Source organism: Salvelinus alpinus, chromosome 11 (assembly GCF_045679555.1).
Source record: "Salvelinus alpinus chromosome 11, SLU_Salpinus.1, whole genome shotgun sequence".
NCBI lineage: Eukaryota > Metazoa > Chordata > Actinopteri > Salmoniformes > Salmonidae > Salvelinus > Salvelinus alpinus.
In genome coordinates this window covers 13,131,093-13,142,012 of record NC_092096.1, presented here as the reverse complement: position 1 = coordinate 13,142,012, position 10,920 = coordinate 13,131,093, and the positions used below count along the sequence as shown (strand labels likewise).

The 10,920-nt window shown below is 43.9% G+C and overlaps 2 protein-coding genes across 2 annotated transcripts in view; both read left to right on the top strand.

Moving 5' to 3' along the window:
- The first annotated feature begins 279 nt into the window (after positions 1-279).
- The window catches only part of LOC139533589 (transmembrane protein 19-like), a 41,936-nt gene continuing 31,295 nt past the window's right edge, over positions 280-10,920 (top strand). Inside the window, exons 1-4 of the mRNA XM_071331738.1 lie at positions 280-460; positions 866-1,016; positions 2,823-2,936; positions 10,222-10,359. Of these exons, the coding sequence (XP_071187839.1) occupies positions 887-1,016; positions 2,823-2,936; positions 10,222-10,359 (382 nt within the window). The 5' untranslated portion in view covers positions 280-460; positions 866-886. The remainder of the gene's footprint in view (positions 461-865; positions 1,017-2,822; positions 2,937-10,221; positions 10,360-10,920) is intronic.
- On the top strand, positions 3,264-8,314 carry LOC139533590 (hydroxycarboxylic acid receptor 2-like). The gene has a single exon (XM_071331739.1). The coding sequence runs from the start codon at positions 3,754-3,756 to the stop codon at positions 4,711-4,713; it is 960 nt and encodes a 319-aa protein (XP_071187840.1). The 5' UTR covers positions 3,264-3,753; the 3' UTR covers positions 4,714-8,314.

Genomic DNA, 10,920 nt, shown 5'->3' with positions numbered 1-10,920 from the left:
TTTATTTTTATGAAATATGAGCACTGAAGCTTTAATCTGACAGATTAGCGGAAATACGCATTTATTTCTTTAAATCCACATCCAGTTCTCAGTCAACAATGAAAGTGACCCGCTGGGAAATCATAAGGGAATGTAGTATTTCATTATGCATTACGTTTTCTTAGGGAGTTGAGAAAATTGGGTAGGATTTAGACATTCCCTGTCTTTGGTCCACACTCCAGTCCAGTTGGTGGCGGTAATGCACCTTAAAGTTGGTTTCCAACCGCCATAAAACATCCACAGAAGATAAACAAAGAATCCTGTGTTTTGAAATCTGACTACGCTACAGTACTGTGACAGCTGTGAATCGTCTCATCTCGCTAAGTTATCTTATAGGGACACGTTACATTAGCTAGTTGTTTTGGCACTTCTCCACAATGGAAGAAGCAGGATACACAAGCCATGGCTTCGGCTACTTCAGGTGCAACCTTTACCCTATTTTCTTTATCCCACTTTCTGACGTATTAGCTTGCTAGCTAGCTGCTAGTTCCACACCAGTAGACATCTAACGTTAGTTAGCTAGTTGGCTAGCGACATATGGCGCTGTCCGGTCAGTCTTACGTTTTTAGGGGTAATGGCCTGGTCCTACCTAGCCTGGTCCTACCTAGCCTGGGCAGCTGTTAGTGGGTTTATGATGGAGATCCATAAAGCCCACCAGCGTCTGCCCAGACTAGCCTGGTCCTAGATCTGCCTGGTGTGTCAATGTGCCCACAGGAGTTGGCAAGACAGTACAAACAGACCTTGGACCAGGCTACTAACTGTCCCCTGTAAGCCATCTGTCATATAACTAAACAAGTGCCTAAGGTAATGTCGATGACTTCCACAGGTTCTATTCACTTCTTCCACAATGATTTTTGAGGATGAGATACTAATGAAAGAATACCTGAAGATGATGACTGATATGATTGTGTTGTGTGCCACCCTGGCCATCTCCCTCTTCTTCTGGATCATTTCCATCACAGCCAGCACATATTATGGTAAGACACACGTGCGTGCACATGCTCACACACACCTTGTCAGTATGTCCAGTGTTTTCCCTACCATAGTTGGTTTATAAAAAGTTTGTTAACCCTTTAAAATATATATTTTTCTGCATAAATGTGCCCTAAAATGTCATCAGATCTTCATCTAAGTCCTACTCCTAATAATAGATCAAGTTAATCTGATTTAAACAAATAACACAAAAACTATTGTACTTTTGAATTTCTTTATTGAGAAAATGTATCCAACATTTCTTCGTGGGAAAAAGTATGTGAATCTCTAGATTAATGAGCTCAAAGTGGATTAATGTAGTCAAAAGTTTAGTATTTGGTCCCATATATAAGTAAGAATAGAAGATGTTTCAGAACACTTAAATTAATCCTGATAGTGCCATGATTAAGAAAAAAAACATGAATGAATCATGAATACGGATGAGTGAGAAGTTTAGAGGCTGCAAAACATGCTCACATGCTCTCACCGTTACCCATAAGAGGGGAGAACATGTTTTGTTGCAGAAATAGAGACAATGCTAAAGGGTGGAAACTTTCTCTCAACACTATATAAACAAGATTGGTACCTCCTTCCTAGCTCTGTTGCCCCCCCCCCCCTAGCTCTGTTGCCCCCCCCCCCCCCTTCCTAGCTCTGTTGCTCCCCCCACCCCCCCCCGCCTAGCTCTGTTGCTCCCCCCACCCCCCCGCCTAGCTCTGTTGCCCCCCCCCCCGCCTAGCTCTGTTGCACCCCCCACCTAGCTCTGTTGCCCCCCCCCCACCTAGCTCTGTTGCCCCCCCCACCTAGCTCTGTTGCCCCCCCCCCACCTAGTTCTGTTGCCCCCCCCACCTAGCTCTGTTGCCCCCCCCCCCACCTAGCTCTGTTGCCCCCCCCACCTAGCTCTGTTGCCCCCCCCCCCCACCTAGTTCTGTTGCCCCCCCCACCTAGCTCTGTTGCCCCCCCCCCCACCTAGCTCTGTTGCCCCCCCCCCACCTAGTTCTGTTGCCCCCCCCACCTAGCTCTGTTGCTCCCCCCCCCCCCCCCCGCCTAGCTCTGTTGCCCCCCCCACCTAGCTCTGTTGCCCCCCCCCCCACCTAGCTCTGTTGCCCCCCCCCCACCTAGTTCTGTTGCCCCCCCCACCTAGCTCTGTTGCTCCCCCCCCCCCCCGCCTAGCTCTGTTGCCCCCCCCCACCTAGTTCTGTTGCCCCCCCCACCTAGCTCTGTTGCTCCCCCCCCCCCCCCGCCTAGCTCTGTTGCCCCCCCCCACCTAGTTCTGTTGCCCCCCCCACCTAGTTCTGTTGCCCCCCCCACCTAGTTCTGTTGCCCCCCCCACCTAGTTCTGTTGCCCCCCCCCACCTAGTTCTGTTGCCCCCCCCACCTAGCTCTGTTGCTCCCCCCCCCCCCCGCCTAGCTCTGTTGCCCCCCCCCACCTAGTTCTGTTGCCCCCCCCACCTAGTTCTGTTGCCCCCCCCACCTAGTTCTGTTGCCCCCCCCCACCTAGTTCTGTTGCCCCCCCCACCTAGTTCTGTTGCCCCCCCCACCTAGTTCTGTTGCCCCCCCCACCTAGTTCTGTTGCCCCCCCCACCTAGCTCTGTTGCCCCCCCCCCCCTCCCCCCACCTAGTTCTGTTGCCCCCCTGCCTAAAAGTGAGAGGCTTCTATTCACCTCATTCCAGAGTATAGACAAGGAGAGCTGGTTTCAGTAGTAGATGTTTGTTCAAGAGGAGGAAGCACTGCTTGATGGAACACTATTATCTAGAGCTATAACCTAATTCAATGCGTACCTGTGTGTATAGCTGACCTTCTGTCATTCCAGGCACTCTCCAGCCGGTGTCTCCATGGCGATGGTTGTTCTCCATCCTGGTTCCTCTGACTCTCACCACACGGGCCCTGAAGAGGAGGAGTCTGGACCACAGCGGAGCCCTGGGAGGTAAACAAACATTAGAACAAGAAATCAATGAATCAAAATAAAACATTCCTGCTCATGAGGTTTTCTATGACTTCCAGGTAAGAACTGCCTGTGTCTTCACCTTGTAGTTCTGTGTGTTTAATCAATCAAGACGTGTTATGACAGCCTCAACTACATTTTAATTCCCACGGATGTGTTGTGTAACCAGCAGCACGCCCCTGCACTTACTTAGGCCTACTTCATGTAGGAATTCAGCAGGAAATATGTAGCAAAGGAAAAAAGGTCACTTATATACAGATATTTAACTTGGCAAGTCAGTTAAGAAAAAAAATCTTATTTACAATGGCGGCCTAGGAACAGTGGGTTAACTGCCTTGTTCAGGGGCGGAACGACAGATTTTTACCTTGTCAGCTCGGGGATTCGATCCAGCAACCTTTCGGTTACTGGCCCAACGCTCTAACCACTAGGCTACCTGCCGCCCCAATATGACAAATATGGGAAAAAATAGTTGTTGTGTGTTGATGCAATGTCTTCCACTATATCCTCAATCCCTCATGGGACCAGCTGCTTATCTATTGGTCCTGTGGTGACTCGCCTACTCAGGAATGGAAGGTGCTCTACCAACAAGTCTGAACAATTTACCACTGCTGCCTGGGGGGAATTACTTCCAGACTGAAGTACAGTCCTTCAGTTTCACCAAGTCTGCACACGGAATAGGAGCTTCCCTTAAACAGACTCACTTGGCGTTGAGGACTCTGGAGGACTGCTTTTCCTTCTTAAGGATTCGGACAGGTTCAGACTTTGACTGTAAACGGGACAGGTTTTGACAGTTCATATTATGAAAGAGGATCTTCTGAATGATAGCTGCACAGCGGATAATCTGCCCTTGTACACATTTTACGCCTCTGTGATGATTGTGGAGTTCACCCTGGCTCTGCCTCTTAACCTCTCAGTGCTTTACCTCTTCATCTTCAAGCTGGAGTTCTGGAAACGGGACTCCAACAACCTTTTCCTGTTCAATCTCGTGTTGGCTGACCTTCTTCTGCTCGGCTGTTTGCCGGTGAACACGTACAACTTCCTTCACGGAGAGCGGCAGAGTGTGGACAGAACCATCTGCAAAGCCATGCTCTTCATGCTGTTCCTGAACCGAGGCGCCAGTATCGGCTTCCTGGCTGTCATTTCACTCGATCGCTACTTCAACGTGGTTCATCCTGGGAACAAGGACGTTGTCCTCAAAAAGTCCCCTCATATATCTGTCATGATCTGGCTAGTACTGCTCCCTTTGACAATCCCCACCATACTGAAGACTGGCTGCTGTAGCAGTCATGGGGACGTCACTGACACTCTGAGAGAGGTTGTGTTCTTCACCCAGATTCTCATCCCTTTCTTTGTGTTGGTCTACTGCACGGTCCGCATTGTCAACAGACTCAAAAAGAAGACAGTAGGTGACACGACCAAGCTGCGCCGAGCAGTGTTTCTGGTCACCTCTGTCATGCTGGTCTTTTCTTTCTGTTTCCTGCCTTGTACCATAGCTAGAATTGTTCTGTTGATTGTCAGAGCCATGGATCTACAGAATGCTGAGAATATAGCTGTTCAGGTCTATGATGGTTTCATAGTTTTTTCCCACATGGATTGTCTAGTGGACCCAATTGTTTACTGCTTAAGCAGCACTAAGTTCAAACGCCTCTACCTGAGAACTTATTGCCCCTGTCTACTGAGAAACAACACAGAAACGGCTGAAAGAACAAACCCAACACCAACCAACTTAAATCTAAAACGCAACAACAATACACTGTAGCTAGTAGGTAATAATGCTTCTGGGTGTGGTAGTGGGCGTGGCCACCGTTTTTAAAAGAGTTTCTTGCAATTATACACTTTCATGGGGCTGAGAATTTTTGGTATTTAAAAAAAAAAAAAAGATAATTTCCTGGAATTCTACACATTTTGCCATGGCTTATGCCGTATAACTAAAACGTTCTTAATAAAACAAATCTATTGGGGCCCCATGCCATGCCATTTCTAACATTTTAGATTCTCTATGACTGTCTAGTTTTTATTTTGGTGATGGTTAGTTCTCAAAGATGATCTTATTTAAAAAGATATAGCTCCATTATCTTTTCGACATACTTTATATCTGGGTTTTAGTCGTTTAAAGTTCACACTGAAAACGTTTTTACCGTATTCATATTTATTTTGGTGTGGCGGCCCGCCGCTGCTAAATGAATGTAGGGGAAGCACTGGCATGTTCAGCTTTTGTTTGCCAAATCAGACTGTGATTCAATACTGGTTTCTGTTATGATCAGTCATCGGTTTCTTTCCCCTGTGATGTCATCATGTTAAACAGATCATCATGATGCTGTTACTAATTGTCTGGGTCAAATAAATATTCTCCACAAATGATGCTCCCATAAAAATGATTGTTACTACTACTACTACTACTACCACGACAACAACAACAGCTGATAAGAGCTACCCCCTCCTCCCTTGGAGAGGTAAGACCACATTATATACTACTACTACTAGTACTACCACCACTACTACTTCTAGTACTACAACAGCTGATAGGAGCTACCCCCTCCTCCATTGGAGAGGTAAGACCACATTACAGTTGAAGTCGGGAGTTTACATACACTTAGGTTGGAGTCATTAAAACTATTTTTTCAACCACTCCACACATTTCTTGTTAACAAACTGTAGTTTTGACAAGTCGGTTAGGACTTTTACTTTGTGCATGACACAAGTCATTTTTCCAACATTTGTTTACAGACAGATTATTTCACTTATAATTCACTGTATCACAATTCCAGTGGGTCAGAAGTTTACATACACTAAGTTGATTGTGCCTTTTTAAACAGCTTGGAAAATTCCAGAAAATGATGTCATGGCTTTAGAAGCTTCTGATAGGCTAATTGACATCATTTGAGTCGATTGGACGTGTACCTGTGGATGTATTTCAAGGCCTACCTTCAAACTCAGTGCCTCTTTGCTTGACATCATGGGAAAATCTAAAGAAATCAGCCAAGACCTCAGAAAAAGAATTGTAGATCTCCAGACGTCTGGTTCATCCTTGGGAGCAATTTCCAAACACCTGAAGGTACCACGTTCATCTGTACAGGCAATAGTATGCAAGTATAAACACCATGGGACCACGCAGCCGTCATACCGCTCAGGAAGGAGACGCGTTCTGTCTCCTAGAGATGAACGTACTTTGGTGCGAAACGTACAAATCAATCCCAGAACAACAGCAAAGGACCTTGTGAAGATGCTGGAGGAAACGGGTACAAAAGTGTCTATATTCACAGTAAAACGAGTCTTATATCGACATAACCTGAAAGGCCCCTCAGCAAGGAGGAAGCCACTGCTCCAAAACCGCCATAAAAAAGCCTGACTACGGTTTGCAACTGCGCCTGGTGACAAAAATCATACTTTTTGGAGAAATGTCCTCTGGTCTGATGTAACAAAAATACAACTGTTTGGCCATAATGACCATCGTTATGTTATGAGGGAAAATGGGGAGGCTTGCAAGCCGAAGAACACCATCCCAGCTGTGAAGCACAGGAGGTGGCAGCATCATGTTGTGGGGGTGCTTTGCTGCAAGAGGAACTGGTGCACTTCACAAAATAGATGGCATCATGAGGAAGGAAAATTATGTGGTTATATTGAAGCAACATCTCAAGACATCAGTCAGGAAGTTAAAGCTTGGTTGCAAATGGGTCTTCCAAATGGGCAATGACCCCAAGCATACTTCCAAATTATTGTCAGGATTAAATGTCAGAAATTGTGAAAAACTGAGTTTAAATGTATTTGGCTAGGGTGTCTGTAAACTTCCGACTTCAACTGTATATACTACTACTACCACTACTACTACTAGTAGTACTAGTACAACAGCTGATAGGAGCTACCCCCTCCTCCATTGGAGAGGTAAGACCACATTATCTACTACTACTACCTCCACTACTACTACTACTACTACTACCACCACTACTTTGAGGTCAATTAATAAATACTTTTTATATAGTGTGAGAGTATTTGTATTAAATTCTAATTATACATACTGTACCTCTCATTTTATGATATCTATATCCACTGTATAATACTATTCAGTGTCTATATATGTACTGCATGCTAATATTCAGTATCTTTATATCTACTGTATAATACTATTCAGTATCTTTATCTACTGTATAATACTATTCAGTATCTATATATCTACTGTATAATACTATTCAGTATCTATATATCTACTGTATAATACTATTCAGTATCTATACAGTGGGGCAAAGAAGTATTTAGTCAGCCACCAATTGTGCAAGTTCTCCCACTTAAAACGATGAGAGAGGCCTGTAATTTTCATCATAGGTACACTTCAACTATGACAGACAAAATGAGAAAAAAAAATCCAGAAAATCACATTGTAGGATTTTTAATGAATTTATTTGCAAATTATGGTGGAAAATAAGTATTTGGTCACCTACAAACAAGCAAGATTTCTGGCTCTCACAGACATGTAACTTCTTCTTTAAGAGGCTCCTCTGTCCTCCACTCGTTACCTGTATTAATGGCACCTGTTTGAACTTGTTATCAGTATAAAAGACACCTATCCACAACCTCAAACAGTCACACTCCAAACTCCACTATGGCCAAGACCAAAGAACTGTCAAAGGACACCAGAAACAAAATTGTAGACCTGCACCAGGCTGGGAAGACTGAATCTGCAATAGGTAAGCAGCTTGGTTTGAAGAAATCAACTGTGGGAGCAATTATTAGGAAATGGAAGACATACAAGGCCACTAATAATCTCCCTCGATCTGGGGCTCCACGCAAGATCTCACCCCGTGGGGTCAAAATGATCACAAGAACGGTGAGCAAAAATCCCAGAACCACACGGGGGGACCTAGTGAATGACCTGCAGAGAGCTGGGACCAAAGTAACAAAGCCTACCATCAGTAACACACTACGCCGCCAGGGACTCAAATCCTGCAGTGCCAGACGTGTCCCCCTGCTTAAGCCAGTACATGTCCAGGCCCGTCTGAAGTTTGCTAGAGAGCATTTGGATGATCCAGAAGAAGATTGGGAGAATGTCATATGGTCATATGAAACCAAAATATCTCTATGTACTTTGCGCCGTTCATCTTTCCCTCAATCCTGACTAGTCTCCCAGTCCCTGATGCTAAAAAACATCCATGGTGCCAGGTTTCCTCCAGACGTGACGCTTGACATTCAGGCCAAAGGGTTCAATCTTGGTTTCATCAGACCAGAGAATCTTGTTTTTCATGGTCTGAGAGTCTTTAGGTGCCTTTTGGAAAACTCAGAGGGCTGTCATGTACTTTTTACTGTGGTCTGAATATGTAAATAAGGTATTATTTAAAAATGATTAATAAATTTGAAAAAATTCTAAACCTGTTTTCGCTTTGTGATTTAAGGGGTAATGTGTGTGTATATTTAATGTTTAAATCCATTTTAGGATAATGTGGAAGAAGTCAAGGGGTCTGAATACTTTCCGAATGCACTAATATAATACTGTTAAGTATACAGTACTAGTCAAAAGATTGGACACCTTCTCATTCCAGGGTTTTTCTTTATTTTTACTATTTTCTACATTGTAGAATAATAGTGAAGACATCAAAACTATAAAATAACACATATGGAATCATGTAGTAACCAAAACAGTGTTAAACAAATCTAAATAATATTTTAGATTCTTCAAAGTAGCCACTCTGGAATGAGAAGGTGTCCAAACGTTCTGAATATCTCAGTGTCCAGTATGAAGGAAGTTACATGTAGTTTCGTGAGCCAACGCTAACTAGCATCACCCATATACTTCCAGGCAATGTGCTATCTACATCTAACTTCCTTTATACTGGACACGGAGACATACAAATGTTATCCGAGAGTTCATCGGACTCTGGGGAAGTAGATAAAGGACCTCATTGCCAGAATCCCAAGTATCACTTTAACCTTAGGGGTCTCTGTTGGCTGTTTTAATGCTATGATTCATTCTAAGATGCATTCCACACAGTTCCAGCAGCCCCAGGCGTACGCGTGTGAGGAGAGTGGTTGCTCCTGACGCCAGTCACACATTAGCCAGGCCATCAGCAGTCCTCGTGATGTAGTGATCTGGATCTGGGAGGAATTAATTAGTCACCATTGTTTTAATCAGGGTCTGGGCTGAGTCACATTATTCAACTGACTGAAGCAGTCTATTCATGTACTAATTGGTACATTCCACAGCAGAATAGCCCAGAAATATTTTTGGTATAGCAGATTGTTCTGGCAATTCTCACATAGAATCTGTGAGGAAGGTCATTTTGACATTTGTATCACAAACTATTTTTGAGAAAATCATGAGGGAATTGTTCATTTTAGGCTCTTTTTAAAGCTATACATGCCTCCTGTAAGACCCTATGACCCTTACCTTACATGATACAGACAACATCTTGGAGTCAATATACTCATTATAGTGTCCTCTCAAATATGGAGTACATCTAGATTCAGAAATAAGTGTTACCACATTTACTTTACCCAACATAACAAAAAATATGAATATTAATTCAACAATATACTCTTCAAAGATGTCAAATTTCAGATTGGATTCTCTGGTACTTTAAGATATAACCCATTTTATACATAGAAATGTACATTATAGGTCATTAACCAATCACATGATTGCACATTCAGCAAATCACCAGCAGAGGGAGTTCTTTTTGAATCCATTTTCCCATTCACTGTGTTAGTGGTGTTCATAAAATGTACCATAACTTAAATTATCAGAGAGCCCACTCTGGTAATGTGATGTATTTGTAGAGTATATTGTTCCAAACAATGTCTTAAAATGAACTAAATAAAAAATAAAGAAAAAATTCAGAAATTTATATGAATATTTAATGTTTAATAAATGAATGTTAAAAAAATAAAAAAATGTATTTCATAATCAAGACATACTCCATATGGTACACTATAAGGAGTATATTGACGACAAGATGTCTGTATCGTGTACAGATCATAAGGTCTTACAGGAGGCATATATACAGTAGGTCTAAAAAGGGCATAAAATGGCCACTTTCATCAGGATTTTCTCAAACATTATACGGCGAGAGTAGATGTTCTGATAAGGTAGTTAGACCTAGTTTGTAACCTGGTCCCAGATCTGTTAGAGCCAGCTCCTGTGGCTGTTGTTATGTCAAACAAACACGTGGTCGTAACAACGGCCAAAAGAGTTGGCTATAAACAAGTACAAACAGATCTGGGATCAGGCACGTGTGTTAGAGTTGCATTGTTTTCATGCTCTTGTTCCCTGTCCCTACAGCCCTGCTGGTCGGCTTCATCCTCACCATGGCCAACATGAGTTTCTTCTCCGCCCTGCTGGCTTTCTTCATCACCTCCTCCAAGCTGACACGCTGGAAAGAAGAGGTCAAGAAGAAGCTAGACTCTGACTATAAAGAAGGTAACGAGTTACAGCAGCTAGGGACCAGCAGCTAGACTCTGACTATAAACAAGGTAACGAGTTACAGCAGCTAGACCAGTAGCTAGACTCTGACTATAAAGAAGGTAACGAGTTACAGCAGCAAGGGACCAGCAGCTAGACTCTGACTATAAAGAAGGTAACGAGTTATAGCAGCTAGACCAGTAGCTAGACCAGTAGCTAGACTAGCAGCTAGACTAGTAGCTAGACTAGCAGCTAGACTAGCAGCTAGACCAGTAGCTAGACCAGTAGCTAGACCAGTAGCTAGACCAGTAGCTAGACCAGCAGCTAGACTCTGACTATAAAGAAGGTAACGAGTTACAGTAGCTAGGCCAGCAGCTAGACCAGCAGCTAGACCAGTAGCTAGACCAGCAGCTAGACTAGCAGCTAGACTCTGACTATAAAGAAGGTAACGAGTTACAGCAGCTAGGCCTGCAGCTAGGCCTGCAGCTAGGCCTGCAGCTAGGCCAGCAGCTAGACCAGCAGCTAGACCAGCAGCTAGGCCAGCAGCTAGGCCAGCAGCTAGGCCAGCAGCTAGGCCAG